This window comes from Ovis canadensis, chromosome 10, assembly GCF_042477335.2.
Source record: "Ovis canadensis isolate MfBH-ARS-UI-01 breed Bighorn chromosome 10, ARS-UI_OviCan_v2, whole genome shotgun sequence".
Lineage (NCBI taxonomy): Eukaryota > Metazoa > Chordata > Mammalia > Artiodactyla > Bovidae > Ovis > Ovis canadensis.
Window position 1 is genome coordinate 99845242 of NC_091254.1, and position 27378 is coordinate 99872619.

Consider the following 27378-nt stretch of genomic DNA (forward strand, 5'->3'; position numbering starts at 1 on the left):
ACACAGGGTCCACGCGGTCCTGGCCACAGCGCCCAGCGGGGCTGCTCCAGGGCTGACACAGGGTCCACGCGGTCCTGCCCACGGCACCCAGTAGGGCTGTTCCGGGGCTGACACGGGATCCACACGGTCCTGCTCACGGTGCCCAGCAGGCCTGCTCCGGGGCTGACACGGGATCTACGCGGTCCTGCTCACGGCGCCCAGTGGGGCTGCTCCGGGGCTGACACGGGGGCCACGTGGTCCTGCCCATGGTGCCCAGCGAGGCTGCTCCAGGGCTGACACAGGGTCCACGCGGTCCTGGCCACAGCGCCCAGCGGGGCTGCTCCAGGGCTGACACAGGGTCCACGCGGTCCTGCCCACGGCACCCAGTAGGGCTGCTCCGGGGCTGACACGGGATCCACACGGTCCTGCTCACGGTGCCCAGCAGGCCTGCTCCGGGGCTGACACGGGGGCCACGTGGTCCTGCCCATGGTGCCCAGCGAGGCTGCTCCAGGGCTGACACAGGATCCACGCGGTCCTGCCCATGGTGCCCAGCGGGGCTGCTCCAGGGCTGACATGGGATCCACGCGGTCCTACCCACGGTGCCCAGTAGGGCTGCTCAGGGGCTGACACGGGGGCCACGCAGTCCTGCCCTCCAGGGCTGTGACTGGGAACTGCGAGGCAGATATGCCTGGGGCCGCAGGAGGGGGATCACAGGAGGGGGGCCGGCAGGCAGGAGGTCAGTGTGGCCAGGCCGGAGGCACGGCTCGGGGTCGTGGGGGGTGACCAGCAGGGTGTCCTGGCGTGCAGAGCCTCCAGAGGAGGAAGAGGAGGGCCCTGGGGGAGGTGGGGTTCGGGGGCCTCCCAGGTGGAGCAGAGCATCACTGAGCAGACGTCCGGCCCCTGCGTGAGTGTTGGGGCTGAGGCCCGGGGCAGGGGCCAGGACCCCCACCAAGCCCTGGCAAGGGGAGCTCGCGCTTGGATGTAGGGGTCTGAGAAGGAGGGGGCAGTAAGGTCCAGCCTGAAGAGACGTCTTGTTTGGAGCCCGGACGATGCGGCTGTGCCCCTGGGGAGACGTGGAGGCTGCAGGGAGTCAGGGGCTCCCAGAGACAGGGCTCTCAGGGACACGCTGGCTGGGCCCTCAGATACGGGGCCCACCCCAGGCCTCTGTGACGCCCCTGACGTGCCAGCGGGGGCCTGGGCAAGGAGGCCAGGGAGGGTGTGTGAGTGAGCCACATCGGGCGGCCCAGGGGTCGGGGCCCCCGCGGGCCGTGCTCAGGACCCGAGGTGTGTGGGCAGGTGGGGTCGTCTCTGGATGTCCTGGGCAGGAGGCCGCCCTGACTGCGGACGGCTCAGGAGGGTCCCAGCGCTTCCACGTGGGAGAGCGGGGCAGCATCAGGTCCGGGCGAGACAGGAGAGGAGCCGCAGGACGCTGGCCGTGTCTGTGCCCAGGGGCACTGCCCGCCTGCCCTGCGCCGGGGGCGGCCCCGTGGCCTCTCCTCACTTCCCTCTCATGAGAGGGGCTTGCTCTCAGACAGAGGCCAGTGGGCTGGGCACCGGGCCTGGGCTGACCAAGCAGCCGTCACAGCCTCAGCCTGGGGCTGGGCTTTGACTGCTGTGGGCGGTGGGGAGCTCGGCCCGGCCTGGCGAGGATGGCGCACCGTTCTCTGCCAAACTAACCCATCCCCCGCCTCCATTGCCGACGGGAGCCCAGGTGCAGACGGCAACTCGTCCGGGGCCAGACGCCTCACACACACAGCTCACGTGCACGTGCGAGTCAGATCACGCCCGTGTGTGAGGGCCTGCCCCGGGTGTGAGGGCCTGCCCTGGGTGTGAGCCCCTGCCCCGGGTGTGAGCGCCTGCCCCAGGTGTGAGTGCCTGCCCCGGTCGTGAGGGCCGAGCTCGCTTCTCCTCCTCTCTCTGTCGTGTGTGTGTGATGCCCTGGTTTCTGGGTGTGAGCGCCTGCCCCGGGTGTGAGCTCGCCTCTCCTCCTTTCTCTGTGGTGTGTGTGTGTGTGCGTCTGTCTTCGCGCCCCCACGCCCTGGTTCCTGGGGCCCACCCTCACACACACCGTGGACCCCAGTGGGGCTCAGACAGGGCTTCCCGTCTCCCCATCTGGATGGGGAGTCTGAGCCGGCTGGACCCTCTGCAGCTGCGAGGGGGTCTGTCTGTGCCCCCCAACGGCCTCTGGAGACCCTCGGCCAGTGGAAGCACCCCCAATGTGCTTCCGCCCCACGCGCGTCCTCTGTGGGTGTTGACACCCAAACGTCACCTTTACGGGGTGTGTCTGGTCAGGGCCCACCCTGACGACCTCACCCTGACTTGGTCACCTCTGAAGGCCCTGAAGCCATTCTGAGGTGCTGGGGGCTTGGACTCCAAGATAAGAGTGTGGGGACGCGTGACTCAGCCAGAAGGGAGGCCAAAGCTCTTCCTGCGGCTGATTTTTTGTTTTATTTTAAAGTTTGTGTTGAAGTTGATTTATAACGTCGTATTAGCTTCAGATGTGCAGCAAAGGGATTCAGTTATGCACATATATGAATATATATATTTTTACCTTCTCTTCCTTTGTAAGTTATTACAAGGTATTGAGCATAGTTCCCCCAAAGGTCAGAGCTTTTGACCTTTAAGACCACAAGCCATGGAACACAGTTGTTCCAAGCAGTGTGGCTGTTCCCCTGCGTGAGGGGCGGCGATGCTCCGAGTGCGGTGTCTACCCGGCTCCGCCCCGGGCTGGCGCTGGCGTGGGAGGCACCCAGCCCTCCCCGTGGGGCCGCGGGCCGCTGAGGACGTGTGGACCCCAGACAGAGCGCGGCCTGTGTCCCCGCAGGCGTCCTTCCCTGCAAACCTGCAGCTCGTGCTGGTCCTGCGGCCAACCGGGTTCTTCCAGAGGACACTCTCCGACCTCGCCTTCAGGTTCAACAGAGATGACTTTAAGATGAAGGTGCCGGTAAGTGCCCACCTCCCGTGGGGAGCGCCCACTCTGCCCAGGGCACTGGGCAGGGAAGTGGGTGTGAGTGACCCCCTGGCTGCAGCGGGACCCTGACTCACCTCCTCACTCCAGCTGGCATGGGGCAGCCCCGGCAGCTGCCAGCTGTCCTTGGAAAGCCAAGGCTGTGTGGACCCCTTAGCGGCTGCTCACCCGGGAAGCTGCGTTCCCTTGGGGAGGCCAGGCACGCCCAGTCAGGTTCCTGGAGCAGGGCTGGGTGGGGCTGCCGGCAGAGGACCCAGGGAGCACAGGGGCTTGTGCCCGGCACCTCGTGACCTCAGCCGCAGGACCTGCCTGGCTACTCTTGAAACCTGAGCGCCCCAGTGTGGGCCACCGTCCCCGAGGTCAGCTCTCCTGCGCGGACAGAGGGCCTTCACTGGCCAGGGGCCGGGGCGCAGGCCCCGGGCTTTGAAGGGAAGTGGGTGGGCCCATCTCGGTAGCGTCAGAAAGCCTCGGTGTCTGACGCCGAGGGCAGGGGTCTCCACCCGGAGTACAGTGGTCGCCCTGCACCCGGCCGTGTGGGACCAAACGCACGAGTTCTCAGAAGCCAGGTTCACAGGACGCGTCGCCCACGGCGCCCCTTCCCTGGCCCGTCTCGTTCACCCTTCAAAACTCGGGAAGCGCTGCCCGGGGAGGGCTGCTGCTGCAGTAGGTCTGTGGTGGTGCCCTGGCCTGTGCTGACCCAGCGCTGAGCAGAAAACGTTAAGAGGGCCGGTGGGCTCCAGCCTTTTCCGTCATGCTTCAGTCGACACGGAGCACACAGAGATCACAGAAGAGCCTTAAGTCCTTGAATAGCTGACCGACCCGTCTCCACTCCTGTTGGCGTGAATCAGGGTGTTCTGGGCGAACAGCCTTGCTGGACATCGAAGGGAGACCAGATGTCTCTGCTGAAAGCTGGCACCGAAGCCTGTTCTTGAGAACTCAGTCAAGAGTCTCAACATGGGTCCCCGGGTGGCTGGGCGGGTGGTCCTCTGCGGTCTCAGCGGCACCCTGTCCCCTCCCCCACGCCCCCACGTGGAGACAGTCAGCGTTGACCCGGGGCGTGTCGGATGGCCCTTGACCCGGAGCAGACTCAGTGTTTAATAAAACACGAGGGGGTGTCGAGTGGCATATGGGCTGAACCTCCAGGACCTCAGCGGCAGCGCCTGACGGTTTGCAAAGCAAAGGTGGTATTTTTACCCAAAGCTCACGGATGCAGTGACCTCAGAGGGCAAGAGTAAGACAGAAAACAATACCCTCCTGGGGGAAGAGCCCCCGGGCTCCTGTTCTCCACAGAGGCCATGCCCAGGGCCTGCCTCCGCCTCCATGCAGCCTGCTGGGTTTTGGCAGGAATGCAGACAGATCGGCAGCTTTGGAATCTGTGTGGCTCCATGAACACGCAGGCCCCCTCACCCATCAGATGCCCTATGTCAGCAGAGCGCCCAGCTCTGTCCAGGGCTTTGCTTAATCCTGATGGCTGCCATCTGCTGGGACTGTGCGCCCATTTCATGGATGGGAGAGCCGAGGCCCAGGGAGCGTCGCACCTGCCTGCCGTGGGGGGAGCTGGGAGGCCCGTCCGTCTGGGTCTGCGGGGCACTCTGCTTATGGGTGGTCTCGTCCCCCCAGGTCATAATGCTGAGCTCAGTCCCAGAACTACACGGCTACATCGACAAGTCCCAGCTGACGGAGGACCTGGGCGGGACGCTGGCCTACTGCCACTCCAGGTGGCTCTGCCATCGCACGGTGAGTTCCCCACCCCCGATGGCCCCAGGCCGCCCAGCAGCGCGGCCTCTGCCTGCTCCAAGGACCTGGTGCCGTTTCCCGAGCTTTCTCCCTGAGCACGAGCCGACGGTCTCAGTGGGCCTCGGCATCTGAGGGAGAAGCCCGAGTCCTGCCGGCAGTGGCTTTCTGGGGCTCAGGAGCCCGGGGACAGAGAAAAGCTCCAGCTGGGCTCTTGGCATCGCCCCCAGGCAGGTGCAGAGCCCACGTCTGTGCAGGAGCTGGGGCTGAGGCTGGGGGACCTCCCGAGGGGCTGGGCTGCAGCCGGGCTTCCAGGCCCAGGAGGGCGCGGTGCACGGGCTTCAGGGTGACGGTCTCCTCCCCCCTAGGCCATCGAGAGCTTCGCCCTCCTGGTCAAGCAGACGGCACAGATGCTGCAGGCCTTTGGGACCGAGCTGGCCGAGACGGAGCTGCCCAATGACGTGCAGTCCACGAGCTCCGTGCTCCTTGCCCACACGGAGAAGAAGCACAGAGCCAAGGTGTGTGTGGGAGACGGCGGGAGGTGGGGCCGACCCGGACGGCTGAGCTGACCCGCGGCCACGGCACACACTGGCCTCCTGATGAATGTGGCGGGGTCGGCCGAGGCGGCCGCACACTGTGGGCTCTGAGTCAGAGGAGGCCCTGACCCGCTGATGGTCCTTGGGTGCCCCCACGAGAGCCCCTGCTCCCTCTGGACGCGGAGCAGACACGCCGGGCCCCGGTTTCCTGTTACTCCTGCCCGCTGCCCGGGAGACCCGTAACCCTACCTTGACCGCTCACCGCACCGGTGCCTCCCAGCACCCCCTCCCGGGGGCACCAGGCGGGCGGGCAGCAGAGGGTCCAGGGGGGGCGGTCGGGGGTTGTCGCGGTGCCTTCTGACCCCTCAGGGCCCCCACCCGGGGCCAAGTCTGGGTCTGGCGGCCTGGATGACGAGCCTGGATGTCCCGCAGGAGGATATGAAGCTGGCGCTTGTCGAGGGGCGGCGCGTCCTGGAGAGCATTCGCGAGCCGCTGGCTCGAAGCCCAGAGCAGAGCCCCAACCAGGACCAGCTGGACAGTCAGAGCACCGTGCAGAGGTGAGGCGGGGAGACACGTGGCCCGGGCATACTCTCCACCATGCAGAGGGAGGTCGGGCTCGTGGGGGACACACAGTGCCCCCGCACACCCTCCACCGTGTGGAAGTGAGGCGGGGAGACACGCGGCCCCGCCCCTGGCACGCCCTCCACCGTGCGGAGGCGGGGCCGGGCTCTGGGGAGACATACAGAGCCCCCGACATGCCCTCTCCAACGGCTTGGCGCTGCCAGGAGTGGGGCTTCACAGTCCCACACCAGCGTGGCTGCTGCCCCTTCCCCAGGCTCCTGGCCCAGCTGAACGAGACCGAGGCCGCCTTCGATGAGTTTTGGGCAAAACATCAGCAAAAACTGGAGCAGTGCCTGCAGCTTCGGCATTTCGAGCAGGACTTCCGAGAGGTGAGCGGCCTGGGGGGCTGCGGGGGGGCGCGGGCACGGGTGATGCGCCCCGTGGGAACCGCTTGCGGCCTCGAGGAGCCGGGGGTCGGGTTGGAACCTCAGTGCCAATGGTACATCCGTCCAGGTGGGGTTCCCGCCCCTTTACTCTCCTGCTTCACAGCTGTCTTAGCTGTTTTGGTCCCTTCGCCTCCCGTGTAAACATCAGATAACCTGATCTCTGCCTCCAAGAAAATCCCACTGGGTTTTGTCAAGAATTGTGTTGAACCTGTGCCTCGCTTTGGGGAGAGTCACCTCTTTACTGCGCTGATTCCTCAGTCAGTAAACGCCTCTGTCTGTCCGTCTGTTTACGTTTTCTTCGCTGTCCTTCCCGCTGTGGTGTTATTTGCACAAGTTGAGTGCGTGTTTGGTTGGGTTTACACGTACATGTTTCATTTTTTAAGCACCCGTAGACGGTGTTATGCTTTTTATCTGGTGTCTTGTGTGTTCATTGCTGTCACAAGAGAGACAGCAGACTGCTGTGTATTCATCTCGTGTCCTGAAACCTTGCCGAGCTCAATCCAGGCGCTGTTTTGTAGCGTTGCCACACAGACCATCAGGCCACGTGCAAACAGAAGTGGCTTGATCTGCTCCTTCTCTGTCTGCGTGTCTTTGTGTCTATTCTTTGTCTGCCCTGGAGCGCCCACCACTGGGATCATGGTGGCGAGAGTGGACGGCCCTCCCCGTGGGGCGTGGTCTCTGGGGGTGTCCGTCACCAGCGTTACACCTGGTGTGTTGGCAGGAGGGTTTTGTGGGTGTCCTCTCTCAGATCAAGGAAGTTTCCCTCTAGTCCCCCTTGCAAGGGGAGGCCCGGGCCCTCTCCCCTCCCTGCAGCCAGTTTCCACGGCACCCCCTCCGTCCCCCAGCCGTGGCCTTCCCACTGACCTCACTGCGTGGCCACTCACCCCGCTGCCCCATCTCAGGTCAAATCAGCCCTGGACGTGCTGGCCCAGAAGGTCACAACCTTCACCGACGTGGGCAACAGCCTGGCACACGTGCAGCACCTCCTGAAGGACCTTGCCAGCTTCGAGGAGAAGTCCAGTGTAAGCGTGGACGTGGGCGGCGGGACCGCCGGGACACCATGCCCTAGTGTCACCATCCCACCCCGCCCACCCCCAGCCAGCCCCCACCGACCCCCAGCCTGCCCCTGCTGATCCCCAGCCTGCCCCCAGCCCACTCCACAGCCCGCCCTCACTGACCCCGCAGCCCGCCCCCAGCCCGCCCCTGCCAACCCCCAGCCCGCCCCTGCCTACCCCAGCCCGCCCTGCGGACCCCCAGCCCGCCCCCGCTGCCCCCGCCGGCCCAGCCGCAGGAGGTGCGCCCTACCGCGGGGAGCTGAGCTGGCCTCTGGCGGCTCTGCAGGCCGCTGTGCAGCGGGCCCGCGCGCTGTCCCGGGAGGGCGAGCAGCTCATCGAGCGCAGGCACTACGCCGTGGACTCCATCCGCCCCAAGTGCCACGAGCTCCGCCACCTGTGCGACCAGTTCGCGGCCGACGTGGAGCGGAGGAGGGGGCTGCTGGGCAAGTCGCTGGAGCTGCACGGCCTCCTGGAGGCGGTAGGCCCGGCCCCCAGCCCTGACCCCACCCCTGGTCCTGCAGGGCCACTTTCATCAGGGCCAGACCGCAGGTGCTGAATGGACAGTGGCCCCCAGCCTTCCGAGGGCCTCTCCTGAGACCCAGACAGTCCCGCGCCAACACTGGTGATTCACAGACTCACCTGCCACAAAAAACCGAGAGGCGACCATCCAGCCAGTTCCCTGCACTTTGTCCTCAGTGTGGCTGCGTCCCGTCCTGGGCAAGGCCCCTGGTTTCAGGCCCGCGTCCCCAGGGAGCCCTCTAGACCTGGACAGGACTTGCATGCTTTGTCCTGCGAATGTTCTTAGAGCACAGCGGTTGGCGGGCCGCCTGAGATGCCAGAACAGCCTCCAAGGTGCCTTCTCCCCCCCCACAGTCCATGAAGTGGTGTGACGAGGGCATCTACCTGTTGGCATCGCAGCCGGTGGACAAGTGCCAGTCCCAAGATGGCGCGGAGGCTGCCCTCCAGGAGCTCGAGAGGTTTCTGGAGACAGGGGCGGAAAATAAGATCCAGGAGCTCAGCAAGATCTTCCAGGACTACGAGCCCATCCTCACCAAAGACCTGCTGGTGAGGGGACGAATCCCTGGGCACTCGGGAGGCAGAGGGCGCGGGCGTTTCAGGACGGACGCTGTTCCCCTCCCTTCCCACCCCGTGGAGGTCCCTGCCTCCCTGCAGGGCCTGTGCTCCATGCCCTGGCCGGCCTCTGGGCCCCACTTCCCCCAGCCTCTGGACACTGCTGGACCCCGACTGCTCGCTCCCGCCGGCTGTCCACAGACCCCCGCCAGCCACCTCCTCCCTTGGCGCCCCCTCCTCAGGGAGGAGCGGGGCCCACGGGTGTCACGGTGACTCTCGGAGCATCACGGAGATGTCCTGCTGAGTCCAGCGTGCCGTCCCCATCTACAGGAGCATGTGCAGAGGGTCTTCCAGAAGCAGGAGAGCGTGGAGGAGATGTTCCACCGCAGGCAGGCCAGCCTCAAGAAGCTGGCGGCCAAGCAGACGCGGCCCGTGCAGCCCGTGGCCCCTCGGCCGGAAGCGCTCACCAAGTCGCCCTGCCCCTCCCCCGGTACGAGCGGCACCTCTTACCCCGGGGAACGCCCCCTTCCGTCCAGCCCATTGTGTAAATAAAGCTTTATTGGCACTTGGGCTCCGCCCTCAGTCCCTCTCGGCCATGCTGCTCCCGTTGCGGCTGGGCCGGGTCCACCACGGCTTCGAGGGCCTTTCCCGGGCTCGTCCCGGCCGTCTGTCCTCAGCCCCATAGCTGGGATGGTTTTCCCCTTGGGTGGCTCGGCCCTCCGCCCCTGAAACCTCCTGCTTCCCCAGGCGCATACGCTCTGGAAGGCAGGGCGGGGCCCTTCCTGTCACCTCCTGTCCGCAAAACACACGGCTCCAGCGGCCGGCACGGCTCCTGCCGCTTTCCGCGGCCCTGGCCAGTGTTGCCTGTCGCGCCAAGAGCCCCTGAGCCCAGCTCGTGGGCCCATTCAGACTCCAGGCACAGAGCTCTCCCCTGTCACCGGGAGCCGGGCCCCGCTGCGAAAGGCGAGCCCAGGGGGCTCCCGGCCCGCCTCCGTCATGCTCTGTGCCTCCCTCGACTCTGGGCTGCTCGCGCCTTTTCCTTGGTGCCCCTGCGCGCGCATTCCATCTCCAGGCTGTGAGAGGCGAGGCCGCTCCTCTCCTCTCCTTCTTCCCAAACCAGGCATCCGGAGGGGTTCTGAGAACCACAGTTCCGAGGGCAGTGCGCTCCGGAGGGGGCCCTACAGGAGGGCAAAGGTGAGCCCCGGCCACGGCCCCTCTCCGCGGCCCCGCCCCTCACCCGCGGCCCCGCCCCTCATTTCCCTGTCCCCGCCTCCACGCCACAGCCCCACCCACCTTGGCCCTGCCCCCCCACCCGGCCACGCCCCTCACCCCTGTCCCCGCCCCTCACTCCCCCTGTTCCCCCACTTCACTCCGGCTCCGCCCCTCACTCCTCGGCCCCGCCCCCAGCCCCTGACCCCGCCCCACCACACCCCCCTGCCTCCCCCGCCCTCTCCCCTCCAGGTCTCCCTGCCCTGCCCCCTCACTCCTCAGCCCCGCCCCCTCACCCCGGCCCCGCCCCCACTCCCGGCCTCCCCCCGGCTCCCCCGCCCTCTTCCCTCCAGGCCCTCCTGACCCCGCCCCTTCACTCCCCCTGACCGCGCCCCTCCTGACACTTTCTCTCACTCCCCGGCCCCGCCCCCACTCCCCCGCCCCCCAGGCCCTCCTGACCCCGCCCCCTGTCCCCAGCCCCGCCCCTCACCCTGACCCCGCCCCCTCACTACCCGGCCCCACCCCGACTTCCTCGCCTTCCCCGGGCCCTCTCCGCTCCTGCTCCACCCATGGGGCCTCCTGTCCTCCCCAGAGGGACCAGGGGGTCAGGCTCTGGAGCCGGGCCTTAGGCCTCACCTTCTGTCTCTGAAAGTGCGCTGCTTGGCCGGCTTCTCTCTTCGCAGAGTGAGGTGAGCGAGGGCCGGCAGGGCCGTGGCGGCTCCACGGGGGACGAAGAGAGCCTGGCCGTCCTGCGGAGGTGGGTGGCTGCCTCCTGGCCACTCCGAGGGGGAGCGCGGCCCACCCGGATCTCAGCCCCCACATCCCACCCCCCGAGAGGATTTGCACACCGGGGAGCAGAGGTGGCTGGACCCCCACCCCCAGGAGGAGCAGCTCAGAGCACAGCTGACCTCGAGGGTCACTTGGCGGGTGCTGGTGTCTCTCTGCGTGTTCCTCAGGAAGGCCACGTTTGCCCTCGCCCAGCTGGTGGCCCTGGGGCTTGAAGCAGCTGCCTTCTCCCTCCCTGAGCCCAGGAGACACGACTCGGGGGCACGGCCCTGACTCTGAGGCCACATGTGCGGGGCCAGCCTCGGACCCGCCCCCGCCAGCCCTGCCTGCAGCCTTTCCTGATTCTGGACCCACTGGGTGCTCAGAGTCACTCGTCTTTCTTGGCTCCCCTCACCGTCTCTTCCTGCCCGCCCCCACTCTGTGGAGGGTCTGCTCGGCCCACAGCCCCCCTCGCCCCACACACTGCCCCCCCTGCCAGGATGGCACCTGTCCCTGCACAGACATGCCCTTGGACACTAAACTCTGGACTTCACAGGAAGGCCCTGCCCATGTGCCTCCTCTCCTGGCGGTCACTCTCCCACAGACCACCCACCCCTGCCCCCACGACTGCCCTCAGCACTCCTGTCCACTCAGAGAAACGGCCCAGGCGCCACGCTGCCCTCCGTCCGCGGGGACAGCCTCCTCGCCAGTCCACACTACCCTCTGCCCCCAGTGGCCAGGGAGCCCGAGCCTTTTGCTCCACGCCCCTCGCCGCCCTGTGTGGAGGACGGGCTCTACCCCACAGGGCCTGGCGACAGGCTAGCCGTTGTTTGCTCATGGTCCCAACCCTGGTTCTATTTTCTGCTTAAAAATGGGAATCTTGGTCATAGACAGTTAAAAGGTGATCCTGGTCCACAAAGCGAGATCTTGCCTGCCTGTTTGCCAGCCCGTGCCCTCCTGGGCGTCCCTAACCTCACGGCACATAGCAGGACCCCAGAGGTCACGCAGGCCCACTTCTTATGGGAGGCTGGAGGGGCCGTGGAGCAGGGTCTTCTCCTGGGAGGGGACTGGGCGGGGAACTTGGAACTGTGGCCTGGGAGTGGGGCTCCTTTGGAGGCGGTCCGTGGTAGCTGGGAGACAGTGGGAAGCAGCTCATGCATGAGAGCGCACCCACCCACAGGCACGTGATGAAGGAGCTTCTGGACACAGAGCGGGTCTACGTGGAGGAGCTGCTGTGCGTCCTGGAGGTGAGGGTGGTCTCTCCCACGACAGCCCTGCTGAGCCGGCGGGGAGCTGGAAGCCCGTCGGCGGTCCATCCTCGGGACCAGGGCGCGTGGGCGCAGGCACAGCTGCACGGGGACGTGTTTGCAGGGAGAGGGAGAGGCTACTGCCTAGGGACGGCACAGGGGCTTCTGGGTGCGGGGACGCTCGGCCCCAGGGTCTGGGCTGTGGTCGCGAGGGTGCAGGCCCCGAGATCATCCGTCAGGACGCACGTGTAAGCTTTGTCCCCTTCGTAGCAGATGTGCCTGTGTTTAGAAAGGTTGAAAGGTGAAGAAATGGATGGAGGCCCCCCCACACACACACACAATTAAGTAACTGATGCTGCTTGTAATTCACTCACATTTCTGTGCTTGTCCGTCCGGAATGAATTCAAGTAGACGTGATTCCTTAACCTGAGCAGCATCACTTCCCCGCCTGGTGGCATCGTGGAGCCCGCCTCCCATGCTGACCACTCTTTCCTCCGCAGGGCTATGCCGCAGAGATGGACAACCCTTTAATGACTCATCTCATCTCGACTGGCCTTCAGAACAAGAAGGACATCCTGTTTGGAAACATGGAAGAAATTTACCACTTTCATAACAGGTTAGGCCTTCCCTTGGGTCGCTGGAGGCCCCGCCTGCCATAGCTTTGCTGGGGGAGAGCCTTTCCTCCCATCAAGGGGGATAAGCAGACGGGCAGCAGGCTCGGGTGGGACAAGCCCAGGGCAGACCCTGAGCAGCAGGGAGCTACAAAGGGGCCGCGCACCCCCAGGGCCAGGCCCGTTTCAGTAAGGGATACCCACAGCGCACTCTCCTTCCTGCCCATCCCCGCCTCGTGGGAGCGCCGGAGGCCTCTGCGCGGCCTCGAGGAGACGTGGGCAGTCCTTCTGGGGCTGCTGACCCTCCGCGGTCTCGGGCTCGTGGGAAGATGAACAGCGGACGCAGAGGGAGTCAGATGGAGGCAGAAGCCTGTGGTCCTGAGGAAAGCCGCCGTGCACGGGTCCCTCCAGCCTGCCCAGACAGGCCCGTGGCCCTGGGCTCCAGCCCCATCTCCCTGGATGCCAGGGGCACCGGGACTTCTGTCTGACCACGTGCTTTTGCCCCTGTCCGTAGCCCCCGTCACCCACAGCTTGTGAAGGAAGCGGTGGGTCTCAGGTGCTCTTCCCTGAGAGGTTAGGGTGAGCAGGGGGCCTGGGCCCTCTGGTCCTTCCACAGCCTCGGCCCTGGCTCTCAGCCGCCCTCCGTGCCAGGATTTATCCAATAGATGGATGGGAGTCGGAAACCCAGACGAAAACTCAGCCTCAGGCTCAGGGTCAGCACTGCAGGGTGGAGGGTCTGCCCTCAGGACCAGAGCAGAAAACCCACTGAGCACTCGGGCTGCTGGGCCTCAAGAGGCCCTGTCTGCTGCTGCGGCCCCTCAGTCCGTGTCCGTGTTCTCCAGAAACAAGGCATCCCTGTAGGGCTGCGGCTGCATGTCCCTGAGCGTTTGGCACAGTCGGGACCCTGGGAGGGACAGGGGTGGGCTGCAGGCCCCGGAGTCAGGCGGCGCGTCCCCGCTCACGGTCTCGGGCACCGTCCAGAGTCGGGACAGGTGTCTGGAGATGAACGCTAATACTTGGTGACGCTGCCGTCGTGTTCTGGCGGTGTTCCGTGACCTGGCCCACACTTCCTCACCTAGGATATTCCTGAGGGAGCTGGAGACCTACACGGACTGCCCGGAGCTGGTTGGCAGGTGCTTTCTGGAGCGGGTGCGTGCTTCTCAGACGTGTCCTTCCGCAGGCCTGACGCCTCGAAGCTGCTCCTTAAAGCTACAGTGGCTTTAAGTGCCACGGTCCCCATCCGGCCAACCGCGATTACGAGGACGGATGTTTCCAGTTTGGCTGAGATCCTGCGATGCTCTTCGTTAGGGCCAGAAGAGCACAGTTTCCCTAAAGCCCAGTAACTAGCTCAAAAAAACAGAGAAAAACTAGGATCTTGGCTTTGAGAGCCGGCAGCATCGCAGGGCGTCTGAGTCCTGAGCTCGAGAGTGGTGTGCCGACAGTCCTGGCCCGCGTTAGTCCCCTGCTGGTCCTCGCACACCGGCTGACCCTGGGCGGTCACGCGTGCTCTGAGGTATCAGTCACGGACGCAGGACCATCAGTGGGCTGGGGGCCGTGCACAGGCTCTGGGAGCAGGAGGATGGGGTGCAGGGTGCCGTCCCTGGTGACCCTGACCCAGCAGCATGCAGACGTCAAGCAGGAGCCAGCGCCGGGGCAGAGGAGGCAGAGGGGCCCCGTTTGCGCTGCACGCGGTCTGGCGCACCTCCTGGTGCTGAGAAGCGGGGTGGGGGTGTTACCAGCATCGGCCCTTCCTGGGGACCGAGGGGCAGTGCAGGTGCTCGGGCCGCGCCCCCAACCTGTGGAACGGGCCTCAGTGGGGGCGGCAGTTACCGTTCACCAGCCCGCCGGCTGTCCCGACCCGCGCACGGGCAGCCGAGTCCTTCACAAAGTCTGTGCCGCTCCTGTGTCTGTTTGGCTGTTCCCTGAGGCCAAAGACGGCCACACGGACCAAATGTTTCTAAGAGAGGTGCCAGGACTCGGGCAGCCCTGAGACGGAGCTTCTGGGCGGCGGTCACCTGGCTGACCCGCCACAGCTGTGGCGTCTGAGACAGAGGGGGCCCCGGAGTTGGGCCGGCCCAGGGAGCCGGGCGTCCCCACCCGGAGGGCTGTGACTCGGCGGTGGGCTCCGCCACCCCTGTGACCCCCGTGACGTGGCCTGCTCCCTGGCAGATGGAGGAGTTCCAGATCTACGAGAAGTACTGTCAGAACAAGCCGCGCTCCGAGAGCCTGTGGAGGCAGTGCTCCGACTGCCCCTTCTTCCAGGTGCGTCCCGGCCGCGCGGGCGGTGCCCAAAGGCCGGGGCTCGGGGAGGGCGGCAGCCGCCTAAGGGTGTGCTGGGGACGGTCCTCCATGGGCTGAGGCTCGGGGGAGGGTGGCAGCCATCTAAGGGTGTTCCCCGGGCAGGAGTGCCAGAAGAAGCTGGACCACAAGCTGAGCCTCGACTCTTACCTGCTGAAGCCGGTCCAGAGGATCACCAAGTACCAGCTGCTGCTCAAAGTGAGAGGCTGGGCATCCCACCCTCCTGGCCCGATGCCCCCTCCCTGGAGCCGGGCTCTGATCTGGCCACCCTCCTGGCCGCATACCACACAGTGGCAGTCGCCCCAGCCCATCCGTGAGCTCCGTGGTCTCTGGACACTTTCCTCCCATGTCTGCGGGGCCCTGGCTCCCCACACGCCTTTGTGAGAGCCTCCCGTGCGCTGCCGTAGTCGGGGCTGAGGACACAGGCAGGCAGAGCATCCCCCCAACCCTGCACCTAGGCGGGGGGTGTGTGCCCCAGGGCACATCGGTCTTGCCCCACCCGCGACAGCCGCGCAGGAGCCACACCCTTGTCCCAGGACGTCCCAGCCGCTCTCCCGGGAGGGGCGGGGCTCAGTGTCCAGACGGGCAGTGACCCCCCCCCCCCCCGCACCCCCCAGGAGATGCTGAAATACAGCAAGAGCTGCGAGGGCGCCGAGGACCTGCAGGAGGCCCTGAGCTCCATCCTGGGCATCCTCAAGGCAGTGAACGACTCCATGCACCTGATCGCCATCACCGGCTACGAGGTGAGGCTCCGCCCACCCTGCCAGCCTGGGGCGGGGCCTGAGGGGCCCATCACGGCGAGGGGGGAGCGGCCTGCACGCAGGTCACCCAGAATACCGTGCGCGTCCGCCCTGCAGGCGGCTCACCAGCAGGTGGAAGCCCAGGACGTTCCCCCCACCCCAGGGCGCGTCCCTGCAGGCGGCCCACCAGCAGGCCCTCCCCTTCTCACCGTGGCAGCGCCTGACAGCGGATGCCGCCCGCTGTGCGCTCAGGCCGCTCCCTGGTTCCTCTCCGCTTTGTAAATTCCTTCAGCACTGCTCTCTTTGCTTTTCTCTTTAATCGACTTCCTTTTTGGAGCAGTTCTGGGTTCACGGCGAAACGGGAGGGAGCACACAGGCCTCCCCGTCCCCCCGGGTGCACGGCGGCCCCCACAGCGCCCCCTCCCGTTGCAGTCTGACCCTTCCCCCAGGGTCCGCAGTGCACGTCGGGGTCACGCTCTGAGTTTGGACAAGTGGGTGACCAGCGTCCACCATGATAGCGTCCCACGGAGCAGTTCCCTGCCCCGAACATCCCCTGTTCGTCCCCGCGGATCCCCTGCGACCCCTGACCTTCCCACTACCTTTGACTCTCCCCGGTACCCTTGACTCTCCCCAGTGTTGGCAGTTGGGCCCCACCCCAGGCCCGCGCTGGCGTGCGCCGCACCTCCTTCTGACCCCCCAGGGGAACCTGGGCGACCTGGGCAGGCTCGAGGCCCCAGGCCCGCGCTGGCGTGCGCCGTGCCTCCTTCTGACCCCCCAGGGGAACCTGGGCGACCTGGGCAGGCTCGAGGCCCCAGGCCCGCGCTGGTGTTCACGGCACCTCCTTCTGACCCCCCAGGGGAACCTGGGCGACCTGGGCAGGCTCGAGGCCCCAGGCCCGCGCTGGTGTTCACGGCACCTCCTTCTGACCCCCCAGGGGAACCTGGGCGACCTGGGCAGGCTCGAGGCCCCAGGCCCGCACTGGTGTTCACCGCACCTCCTGCCCCCCAGGGGAACCTGGGCGACCTGGGCAGGCTCCTCATGCAGGGCTCCTTCAGCGTGTGGACCGACCACAAGAGGGGCCACACCAGGGTGAAGGACCTGGCCCGCTTCAAGCCCATGCAGCGCCACCTGTTTCTGCACGAGAAGGCTGTGCTCTTCTGCAAGCGGCGGGAAGAGAACGGCGAGGGCTACGAGAAGGCGCCCTCCTACAGCTACAAGCAGTCCCTGAACGTGAGCGCCCTGGGCCGGGCACCCGCCTTCCGGGGAGGGCCCCCCGCCAGAGGCCCACCCGCCTGCTCTGCCCTCACAGATGACGGCCGTCGGCATCACGGAGAACGTGAAAGGAGACGCCAAGAAGTTCGAGATCTGGTACAACGCCCGGGAGGAGGTGTACATTATCCAGGTGGGCCCCGGGGTCTGCGCGGGCTGTGCGGGTGCCCGTGAGCGGTTTTGGCCGAGGGCTGCTGTCTAGGACCCTCTGAGGTTTTATCTCCCAGAGATCGGCCCAACCCCCTGCCCCGTTCATGTGGGGCTGCCCTGGGCTGTCGGTGACGGAGCTGAGCCCTGACGGGGAGCAGGGACCCTGCAGGGCAGAGGGGCTCTGGAGGCAGGGCAGCAGGCTCCTGCGTCCAGGACGGCGGGGCGGTGTGGGCGGCCCGTGTCGCACGTGCACACTGGCCCACGCGTGTGCCCGGCTCTCGTGCGGGAAGCATGTCTTCACCTTGCCGTGGGGGTGGGAGGTGGTGGAGCTGTCGGGGTGTCCACGCATCTGGCAGAGACCCCGAGAGAGCGGCTCAGCTCGGGAGGCGCCTCGCCACATTGCCCGCCACAGTAATGACGCCCTTGGTGGTCTGGCGACCCTGAGGGATGTGGCTCCAGGGCAGTGAGGAGGCCCCGCGACCTGCTCACAGCTCACAACGCACCAGCTGGCTTGGCCAGCCGAGGGCCCGCAGAGCTGTGGAGGGGGGCGGCCTCAGCCAGCGCCCGGCTCTCCACGAGCCTGGGCTCCTCACAGTCCCGCGCCCACCCGCATGGCCCTCAGGCCCAGTGGCTAGGCTGCCCACTCCTGAGGGTTCCTGCTGAGTCAAAGCCAGAGCCGCAGGGGGCGGGCCCGGCGGTCAGCACGCCCTCGCCCGGGGGCTCCCTCCTGCACCCCAGTGCAGCGCTGCCGGCCTGGTCCCCACGGGTCCCGGGCACCGGCAGAGGGACGCACGGGGCGCGTCGTGGGGGGCACGCACCCACCCCTGGTCTGCTCTGGGGCGCAGGCACCCACTCCTGAGATCAAGGCCGCCTGGGTGAGCGAGATCCGGAAGGTGCTGACCAGCCAGCTGCAGGCGTGCAGAGGTGAGGGCCTGTTCCCTGGGCTGCCCCGGGGCACGTTTGGTCCCTCGAAGCAGCCCCAACCCTTGGCCCTCCAGGCTCCTGGAGGGGAGGGCGCGCGGCCCCGGGCCCTGACCGCGCCGGGCCCCTCTCCTCACAGAGGCCAGCCAGCACCGTGCCCTCGAGCAGTCCCAGAGCCTGCCCCTGCCCACACCGGGCGGCACCAGGTAAGGCCTGCCGCATGCAGGGCTCCCAGTGGGAGCCAGCCAACCCACGCCACCGTGTCTCCTGGTCCCCAAGCCCACTGCCCAGGGCCAGGGGGTGTGTCCCGGGCTCACACGCTGCTGGTCAGCCCCAGCAGGTCAGCGTCAGGCAGAGGCCCATCCCTGTGTCCCTGTTTTCTCCTGGGGAGGGGGCGGAAATCCCATCATGATCAGCGCAGGGTGGGTGGCTGTCCCAAGAGCAGCCCTGCACGCGTGTGTCAGAGATAGCAGCGCCCCGGGTGGCCGGGTCCTAGGAGCACGCCGACTCAGCTGTGGGGCCCACGGCTCACGGGCAAACGGGGACGAGGGGGCTCATTTCGCACTGGCCTTGTTACACGTCTTCTGCCCTCATTTATCCTCCGTCGCTTTATCCATCCACTATTGTTTTACTATTTTTTATGTAAGCCACATCTAATCGTCTACGGAATAGGATGTAGTCTAAACGAATAAACCACAGAACGATAGCTTTAAAGGAGAAAGCATACCCTGGGGGAGAAAAAAACCAACAGAGCCCTCTTACTTAGCAGCTGTGGAGGTGGGCGTCCCCCCGGCTGCACCCAAAGTCGGGAAGTGCGTCGCTGAGCGCTGGGGAGGAGCTCAGAGTCGTGCCCTCCCCACCCTCTGGGCCATGTGAATGCTGACAGCAGCGTTCTCTTCCTCTTTCCACGCGTCTGACGTCATTAGTCCCTCAAAAGCGAGCACAAGAAACGTGAAAAAGTTAGAAGACAGAAAAACGGACCCGCTGAGCTTGGAGGGATACGGGGGCCCGCCCCCACTGCCAAGGGCCCCCGAGAAGGGCCAAGGTGGGTGCTGGGCTGAGTCCAGAGTGTCGGGCGCCCCCAAGAAGGGCAAACGTGGGTGCTGGGCTGAGCCCCGAGTTCCAGGTCCCCAAAAAGGGCGAAGGTGGTGCTGGGCTGAGCCTGGAGAGATATGGGGGCCCAACGCCACTGCCGAGGCCCCCCGAGAAGGGCCAAGGTGGGTGCTGGGCTGAGCCCGGATCGCTGGGCCCCCCAAGAAGGGCAAAAGTAGGTGCTGGGCTGAGTCTGGAGCGCCAGGCCCCCCGAGAAGGGCCAAGGTGGTTGCTGGGCTGAGCCCGGAGCACTGGGTCCCCCGATAAGGGTGAAGGGGGGTGCTGGGCTGAACCTGGAGTGCCGGGCCCCCCAAGAAGGGCAAAGGTGGGTGCTGGGCTGAGCCGGAGCGCTGGGGAGGGTGTGGGTGCCTGCAGCAGGCACAGGGTAGGCACCCACCGTCGCCCCGGGCAGGTCCGTGGCAAGCGTGGGGCCTGGGGGGTCCCGGGTGTGGCCGCCCAGCGCCTCCTGCACCACCCTCTCTCCCCGCAGATGATGTGGTCACTAGCTCCACCTCAGAAAGCTCTGCCCTTTCTAAAAAGCGCTTCACCCTGCAGAGCTTTGCTGCCCTCAAAGCCCAGAAAGGTAAAGGCGCTCGCCAGCCCACGGCCTCGGGGCGGCTCGCGCCCTGGTTGCCCGTCATCACCCGCAGTGCCATGCTCATCAGTGTGGGCGTCTTGGGAGGGCGTCTGCCTCCTTCATCACCAGGGAGCATCCTCCCCCCGTCGCTCTCTGTCCCCGATGCTGGTGTGTCTGTCATCCGTGCGGCCAGAGCTCTTTTCGGGGCCTTTTCTTTGGGAAGGAAGAAGCCCGCGCTTCTGATGGAGGCCCGTCTTGGGGGCCCGGGTGTCCTTTGCCTTCTAGCCCAGCTCCTCCCGCGAGCCCATCCTCTCCCGCCTTTCCCTGTCAGGCCCCTGCCTGCCAGACCACGAGGCTTTCACTTCCCTCTGGGTGATTGGAATGCGCAGGCAGGTTCAGAGCGTCTGGAGGGAGGTCTCAAAGCCCGCGGGGCGCCCTGGGCAGTGCATAAAAAGGAGAAACAGGCGCAGAAGCTGCAGGAGGGCCGTTAGAGGGCTCCCCGCCAGACGCTCCCCGCCAGACGCTCCCCGCCAGACACTAAAAGTCTGGAGGTCTTTTCATGGGCCCCGAAACTTGGAGCTTTTTTTTTCTTTCCAATTGACAAAATCATTTTAAATTGGCCTCAAACGAAAAGATGGATGCACCCCAGTTCTCACGTGCACTGCGCTTGCTGCACACGGGGCCCAGGACACAGCACGCCGCCGCCGCCGCCACGTCGTCTTCAGCCGTTCCCACCCTCCCGCGGGGCTCCCCTTCCACCCCTGGGCCCCTCCGCCCGCGCCCTCGGCTCGGAGTCCCCGGAAGGTGCACCCCTGGGTCCCTCCACCCACAAGCTCACCTCAGGGTCCCCTGAAGGCAGCTCTGGCCGCGGGCCTCATTGCAGCTCGCGCTCTGTGTCACCGCCCTCGCGCTCAGCCGCCGCGCCTCATGCTCTCCTGTTCTCTCTGCCTCTCGCCTCTCTGCAGCTTCTCCCACCAGTCCCGACAAAAAAGCTAAGCGACACCAAGTAAGGAGCGACCCCACGCCTTTCGGGTCACGAGGTAGAGTGGCCCACCTTCTGGACAAGGCCTGATGCCCGCCCCCCCATCCGATTAGGGACCCTGTCTCACCCTCACCTGTCATCTGAGCCGCCCGGCCAAGTAGGCCCCTCCCAGCCAGGGACAGAGTCAGTGTTTTGTTCAAAATCTGACACCCCTGTGACATACTGGTGACGTCTGGCTTCTGGGGGCCGGGCCTCAGGCTGGGCGTGCCCAGCGCCACAGAGCTGCCCGCCAAGCGCCAGGCAGCGGCTGGGCATGCTGGCTGGCGTCTGAGATGGCAGGACTGTCTCCGCAGAGGCTGTGGGGCAGCGGGGCTCTGCGCCCCAGGCCTGACCTGCCTCGCTGTTGGCTTCCGGGGACAGCGCCGGCGGAGCCCTCTCGCCACTAGTCTCCTGGGGGCTCCCGCTGTGCAGACACAGCGGGTCGGCTCCGCACTGAAACTCAGGCCGTGGCCTCCATCGCCCCCACGGCCCAGGAGACCCCAAGACCCCCGGCCCAGATTGAGAGTCTGAGGTTCCCAGAGAGGGTTCCACTGTGTGATTTGCCCTGCGTTTCCCAGACAGCATGGTGGTCCCTCGGGTGTGGCTAGACCCTACCGCATGCTCAGAGCACTCAGGGTCACGGGCCCTCCCCAGCCTCCAAGGACAATCTGTGCCTCAGGGACCCGGGCCGCACCCTCCCACCACCCAGGCAGGACAGCCCGAGGCCAGCCCTGCACACTCAGCCCTGCTGCGGGGGCTCTCGGGAAAGGGGCTGCCTCCCGCAGGGCTCCTGGGAGAGGCTGCTGCAGGCCCTTTGGGTTCCTGCTTAAGACCAGGGGTGTCCGAGGCGCTTCCCTGCTCTGTGAGTCTCCTGGTCCGGGGCCCTGCCCCATGCAGCTCAGACGCTGAGACTGTGCAGGCCTCTGCCCGGTGTCAGCTCTGAGCGCCCCTGCTCACCTGTGAGACAGTGACGTGACCTCACGTCCACAGAAAGGTGTTGCAGCCTGGAGCAAGCCCAGCGCTGCCAGCCCCCTCCCCTCCCCTCCTGCCCTGTCCCCCTCCCCTTCTCTCTGTCTCCTCCCCCTCCCCCTTCTTCTCCACCCTCCTCCTTCCCTCCCCCTCCCCTCCCCTCCCCCCTCTTCCTCTCCACCCCCTCCCCTCCCCCATGCTCCATCTTCTCTTCCCCCCCTTCTTCTCCACCCCCCTCCTTCCCTCCCCCTCCCCTCTCCCATCTTCTCCTCCACCCCCTCCTCTCCTCCTGCCCCTCCCCCTCTCCATTTCCTCCTCCCCTCCCCGTTCTTTCCTCCCCGTCCCCCTCCCCCTCCTCCCCTCCCTCTCCCCCTTTCCTCCCCCTCCCCCCTCCTTCGCCTCCCCCCTGCTCTCCATCCCCCTCCCCCTCCTCCCCCTCTCCCCCCTCCTTCTCTCCCCCTCCTCCCCTCCTCCCCCTCCCCCCTCCCCTTCTCTCCCCCCTCCCCTTCTCTCCCCCCTCCCCCCGCTCCCCCTCCTCCCCTGTGGTGAGTCACTTCAGTCCACATCAGGGCACAGTGAGGTTTTCTTGGCTTCCACTCTTGCCCACACCAAGCGTCTGCTTCCTGGAGCTTCATCAGCCCCTCTCTCCAGCGCCAATGCCAGCGGCTGTTTTACAGGGACGACAGGTGACCACAGTCACGGTCACCTGGGTCTGACGTTCTCCAAGCCCCCAGCTCCTACACAGCTATGGGCCCAGCATTCCCCCTTACTCCCGCCAGTGTGGACACAGGGACCACCTCGCCTGGTACAGAGGGTCCCTCAGAGGCCTCGGGCAGCCGGGCGTGTTCGAAGGGCAGTGTCCACCCCGGTGGCCCCAGCCGGGTTTGGTGGCCCCAGCCGGGTTTGCGGGCCCCAGCCGGGTTTGCGGGCGCCCACCGGGTTTGCGGGCGCCCGCCGGGTTTGCGGGCCCCAGCCGGGTTTGCGGGCCCCAGCCGGGTTTGCGGGCCCCAGCCGGGTTTGCGGGCACCTGCCGGGTTTGCGGGCCCCAGCCGGGTTTGCGGGCCCCAGCCGGGTTTGGTGGCCCCAGCCGGGTTTGCGGGCGCCCGCGTCCCGTCTGCGCAGCAGCGGCGTCACACTTCTGCTTCCGTTTGGCCGGGAGCCCCCCGGTCGGCACTGGGCGGGGAGAGCAGACATTCGCGGCCAGCTGCCCAGCGCCAGGGCCCCTGGGACCAAGCCCAGTGTCCCTCTGCGCTGCTTGTGCTGGGCGACTGCGGGCGTGCCCCAGCGGGCGGGGAGGGGGTCTGTGGCTGTAAACTCGCAGGTCCTGCTCCCCACGCGGCCCCCAGCCACCAGGCCCGCGGGCCGTGCATGCGGTGGCGGCCCTGGGCACACGGCAGTGGGAACGCTCGCCGAGGGGCGGCCGCGTGGTTTATAAAGCCCCGAAGAAGCGTCTTCCGGTGGCCTCCCAGCTGCTCCCCTTGTCCTCCCCAGCCGGGGTGCCCAGGCCTCCTCCTGGCCACCACCTGCCGCCGGGTGAGGGGTGCTGTGCTTGCCGGTGGTCACGGAAAGGGCCTTCCCTTGGCAGCAGACCCTGAGGGGATTCTCACCGGAGCCTGTCCCTCTCTAGGCTGGAGCAAAACGTCCCACCCGTCAGAGACGCCTGAGGATAACGACGGCTGGTCCAGCACCGAGGAGCCCGTCAACTCCTCGGACGCGGAGGAGGAGGGCAGAGTGGGCCCCGGGAAGCTGGTAACCTGGGTTCTCACCTGGCCAACCACTCCCCGCTGCACCCTCGGGGGTTCGGGGCCCTGGGGCTGTGGGAGGGTCTTCCAGGTGCCGTGCCTGCCCTCTGTTGGTTCACATCAGCCTGGCCCAGGGCGCACGCCTGCCCACTCTGCCCTGCAAGGGAGCTTTGCTATCACTGTGCGTGCGTCTCCACCCCAGCATTTAAGAGAATCGCACCGTCCAAGGTGCGAGGTTGCCTTCCAAAGTTCTGCTTTAGCATGAGCCCCCAGGGAAGCATAAGCCATCAGTCGGGACGCACAGCAGTTATTGGCTGCCGCTGGCTGCTGCCCTAGTTCATACCAGCTGTTTGCAGCACGCAGACCACCCCAGAGAAGGAGGGGGCAGACGCACGTGGGTGGGGAAAGCAGAGTGCGTCTCAGGTGGCCGGGCGGCCCTTCCCGAGGAGGCCTAAGGGTGAGCGGAGCCGGCCAGGACCCCGGGGGTCAGCGGTGGAAACTCAGCAGGCGGGCAAGCCTGGGGGGGTGCCTCCTGCTCTCGGGGTGGCCAGAGGGCGGGAGGTGCTGCCGTGGGCCAGGGCGGGGCTGGGCGGCTTGTCCAGGGAGGACGGTGTTGGCCCCCATGAGGACGAGGGCCCCTGGCCCAGCTTTGCCTGTCCCACGCCAGGCGGTGTGACCCCTGCACAGCTCGTCACACGAGGCTGGAGCCCCTGCTCTCCCGCAGGACGGCCTCCCCGCCTCGAGACCACACTGCTCGGCAGCTCCATCCACAGAGGTGCTGAGCACCTGGTGTGTGAGGTGCTGGTCGCCGGGCTCTGAACGCAGACGGGGGTCAGGAGCCCCCTCTCGCGGGTGAAAGACGAGCCCCCGGCTGAGCTTGTTCCGTGCCCGCAGGTGTGGCCCAGGCAAGGGGCAGCAGGGCCACGGTGACCGGGCGCTGGTGTGGCGGGCGCACGGGCCCAGAGGGCCAGGGTGGGCCGGGTGGGCTCTCAGGGGTCCGCGCAAGGCCCCCCCGAGCTGAGGGCTGTGGTGCATGGGGTGCCCTGCTGTGCCTCCCCAGGTCCCCGGGAGGTACACCATCGCCAGGCTGGATGAGAAGGGGGCCCCCGACGCTCTGGCCCTGAGAAGCGGGGATGAGGTGGAGCTGGTGCAGGAGGGCGACGAGGGCCTCTGGTAAGACCCCTGCCCCATGCGCCCCTCGCCCACGCCTGGCCGCGCCCTCACCCAGCCCCTTGCAGGTTCGTGCGGAACCTGAGCTCCGGTGCCGAGGGCTGGGTGCCCGCCTGCAGCCTGTCTGCACTCCTCTGCCAGTGTGGCCCCGTGGGGTGCCTGAGCAGCCCAGGTGAGCCCTGCACCCCACCCCACCCCCGTGAGCGCCCCCAGCCCCGTGAGTGCTCCCCGACCCCCGTGAGTGCTCCCCGACCCCCGTGAGTGCTCCCCGACCCCCGTGAGCACCCCCCACCCCCGTGAGCACCCCCCACCCCTGTGAGCGCCCCCACCCCCTTGAGCGCCCCCCAGTTGTGTGAGCGCCCCCAGCCCCATGAGTGCTTCCCCACCCCCGTGAGCGCCCCCAGCCCCGTGAGTGCTCCCCGACCCCCGTGAGTGCTCCCCGACCCCCGTGAGTGCCCCCACCCCTGTGAGCGCCCCCACCCCTATGAGCACCCCCCACCCCTGTGAGCGCCCCCACCCCCTTGAGCGCCCCCCAGTTGTGTGAGCGCCCCCAGCCCCATGAGTGCTTCCCCACCCCCGTGAGCACCCCCAGCCCCGTGAGTGCTCCCCGACCCCCGTGAGTGCCCCCACCCCTGTGAGCGCCCCCACCCCTATGAGCACCCCCCACCCCTGTGAGCGCCCCCACCCCTATGAGCACCCCCCAGTTGTGTGAGCGCCCCCAGCCCCATGAGTGCTTCCCCACCCCCGTGAGCACCCCCAGCCCCGTGAGTGCTCCCCGACCCCCGTGAGTGCCCCCACCCCTGTGAGCGCCCCCACCCCTATGAGCACCCCCCACCCCTGTGAGCGCCCCCACCCCCTTGAGCGCCCCCCAGTTGTGTGAGCGCCCCCAGCCCCATGAGTGCTTCCCCACCCCTGTGAGCGCCTCCCAGCCCCGTGAGCCCAGGTGAGGCCTGCGGTGGCGGCAGCAGCGCGGAGGCCAGCAGGGTCTGTGCCCTGCAGCACTGCAGCCCTCCCCTGCTTGCCCGCAGAGTCCAGCGCGGGGTCCGCGGTGCTGAGCCCCTCGTCCAGCTGCAGCGAGAGCTGCACGGCCGCCCTCGCCGACCTGCAGGGGTAGCGCCACGGCCACCCTGCCCGCAGCACGGGGAGCTGGCCTCTGCTGGGGCCGCCTGCCCACGGAGCTGCGCCTGGAACCCAGCCCGCCGTGGCCCCCGAGGACGGGGCGCAGGCGCAGGGTGGAGCGCGGCACTGGACCCCCTAGGAAGGGGCGGACTGACCGAGCCGACGACAGATCTCGGGGGAAGGGCCCCAGCCACGACCGCGGCCGCCGCCTCGGCTTCTGACGTCCCTGTTTCTGACGGCAGGACCGTGCGTCCTGTGCAGCGGCGTCCACCAGAAGCGGCCAAGGCACCGGCTGCCGGCTGGGGACTGGGGTGGGGATAGTTGGTCTTTTACACATTTTTTTTAAGCAGGGATTAATCCTACGGCCATTTTTTTGTGGTACTTTGGCCTCTGATCTTTACCAGGAATCACTGTGTTTACATGAAACGACAATTTGATACTGTATTTGATAGAAAACTATTTTTTGTTACCGGGGTTTATGTGGCACGGGGTGGCTCGGGGGGGCACACTCTTGGGGAACTCGGCAGCACTCTCTGAGCCCACCCGGCCCCAGGTGCAGGGGAGGGGTCCCCCGGGAGAATCAGGCAGCGTCGCTACAGACCGGCAGTGAAAATCCAAGGAAATTCCTTCATCTGTGTAGGTTAATTTTCAAAAGAACATGTAAACTATAATTTAAGAGGTTAACCTTTTCTACAGAAAAAGGAGGGGACTCCTGACTTTTTTAACGCTCTCCACTGATTTAGGGTATTTCTACTGTTTTCACACGTGAAGATGCAGTTTCCGCAGCTGTCACCGGAACCGACGCCGGGCCGGGGAAGCCCTGCGCTCGGCCGCCCCGGCCCCGGGTCCCACGTGGAAGTGCTGTGAGCACAGGAGCAGAGCTTATTTTATTCTACTCAAGGCGAAACTGGGGAGAAAACTCTGCTGCTTTACTGTTTTCTTGTGTGTTTCAGAAACAAATCCTGTTGTCTGGAAGTGCTTCCCTGTGTCTGGTTGGGGCAGACGTTTCTGTACGTGTGTGTATGTGTGTCGCTGTGTGTGCGCACGCGCCCAGCGCAGGCGGTGTGTCTATAGCCTCCAAGCTGCTGGCAGTGGGTCACTGTACGGCCCCGAGCACCAGGCCGCTGCAGCCCCGCCGCGGGCCCCGGTCGGCGAGCGCGTCAGGCCTCTCTGAACCGCGTGGTAGGGGGCAGGCCAGCTCTGAGGCTCTTCGCTGAAGTGTGTAAGTTATTTGGAAGACGATGAGTCGCATCGTTCACTTAAGATTTTGACTGTTCAGACGCCGTTCCAGCCGCCTCAGCCTGGGATCGGCCCCGTTTCTGTGATCTCTTCCTCATGAAGGCACTTTAAACTTCGTGCTTCAGCCACTGTTTTTTTTTTTTTTCCCCCTAAGCTTCTGATGTAAATGAAATTTAAAAGTCAGAATTCTTTATTGTATGGTTGGAGTTTGAATAAATATCAGCAACTCTTGCAGTCTGCCTTTGTCTGCAGAGGCTCAGGGCCTGAAACTGGGCGGTGATTCTGGGGCCGCCCTCACTGGGGGGGCCGCCCTCACTGGGGGGGCCGCCCTCACTGGGGGGGCCGCCCTCACTGGGGGGGCCGCCCTCACTGGGGGGGCCGCCCTCACTGAAGTGTCCCCAGACTCCAATGCAAGTGAGCAGGCCCCCAGGCTCTTCACAACGACTGCCTTTCTCCCCCCTGGGCCCCAGCGCCTGTGCCCCCTCGCCTTCCTGCAGGAGTGGGACAAGGTGAGGGCTGCCCCTGCTCGGCCACTGGTCACTGGGAAAACCAGGCCACCAGGAGAAAGGGCGCAACGCCAGGGGGAGCAGAGGCTCCTCAAAGCCAAGTCCCCTTGGGCTTCCGTGTCCCCTCCACCCACGTGGGGCCTATCCCCCGGACCCGAGCGCCTCTGCCTCTCGCAGTCACCTGATGCCTGCTGACACCTGTGCCCGCAGGGCGTCTGTCTGTGGAAACCAGCTCAGTGGTGATGCCTGGAGAAGCCACCGAAGGAGCCTGTCCCTGCTGGTCCTGCGCGCAGGATGCCGCATGTGCGGCTGCAAACACAGGCTCAGCTCAGCTCTGCTCAAGGGAAATCAGGGGCTCTGGGCAGAGAGCAGCCCCTAAGAAA

The 27378-nt window shown here is 66.5% G+C and overlaps 1 protein-coding gene and 1 long non-coding RNA gene across 17 annotated transcripts in view; one reads left to right on the plus strand and one right to left on the minus strand.

The window, feature by feature from the left end:
- MCF2L (MCF.2 cell line derived transforming sequence like) overlaps positions 1–26723 on the plus strand; it is a 91378-nt gene extending 64655 nt beyond the window's left edge. For 8 of the 16 annotated variants that reach the window (XM_069602044.1, XM_069602043.1, XM_069602042.1 and 5 more), the window contains 26 exons: positions 2804–2923; positions 4568–4684; positions 5050–5199; positions 5650–5774; positions 6053–6167; positions 7127–7246; positions 7566–7757; positions 8153–8344; positions 8681–8840; positions 9471–9544; positions 10243–10316; positions 11505–11571; positions 12072–12187; positions 13262–13331; positions 14352–14444; positions 14586–14678; positions 15098–15223; positions 16229–16450; positions 16530–16622; positions 17485–17563; positions 17700–17766; positions 18487–18605; positions 22847–22968; positions 24022–24134; positions 24200–24303; positions 25160–26723. In XM_069602044.1, the coding sequence (XP_069458145.1) occupies positions 2804–2923; positions 4568–4684; positions 5050–5199; positions 5650–5774; positions 6053–6167; positions 7127–7246; positions 7566–7757; positions 8153–8344; positions 8681–8840; positions 9471–9544; positions 10243–10316; positions 11505–11571; positions 12072–12187; positions 13262–13331; positions 14352–14444; positions 14586–14678; positions 15098–15223; positions 16229–16450; positions 16530–16622; positions 17485–17563; positions 17700–17766; positions 18487–18605; positions 22847–22968; positions 24022–24134; positions 24200–24303; positions 25160–25245 (3009 nt within the window). In that variant the 3' untranslated portion in view covers positions 25246–26723. Of the gene's footprint in view, positions 1–2803; positions 2924–4567; positions 4685–5049; positions 5200–5649; positions 5775–6052; positions 6168–7126; positions 7247–7565; positions 7758–8152; positions 8345–8680; positions 8841–9470; positions 9545–10242; positions 10317–11504; positions 11572–12071; positions 12188–13261; positions 13332–14351; positions 14445–14585; positions 14679–15097; positions 15224–16228; positions 16451–16529; positions 16623–17484; positions 17564–17699; positions 17767–18486; positions 18606–19142; positions 19236–20194; positions 20270–22846; positions 22969–24021; positions 24135–24199; positions 24304–25159 lie in introns of all 16 variants that reach the window. The other 8 variants (XM_069602037.1, XM_069602036.1, XM_069602041.1 and 5 more) reach the window with 2 other exon arrangements.
- On the minus strand, positions 26159–27300 carry LOC138446731 (uncharacterized). Its single transcript, XR_011259540.1, has 2 exons — positions 27177–27300; positions 26159–26646 (listed from the first exon to the last, which is right to left on the minus strand). It is a non-coding gene; the product is annotated as an uncharacterized lncRNA (long non-coding RNA).
- Positions 27301–27378: the final 78 nt, after the last annotated feature.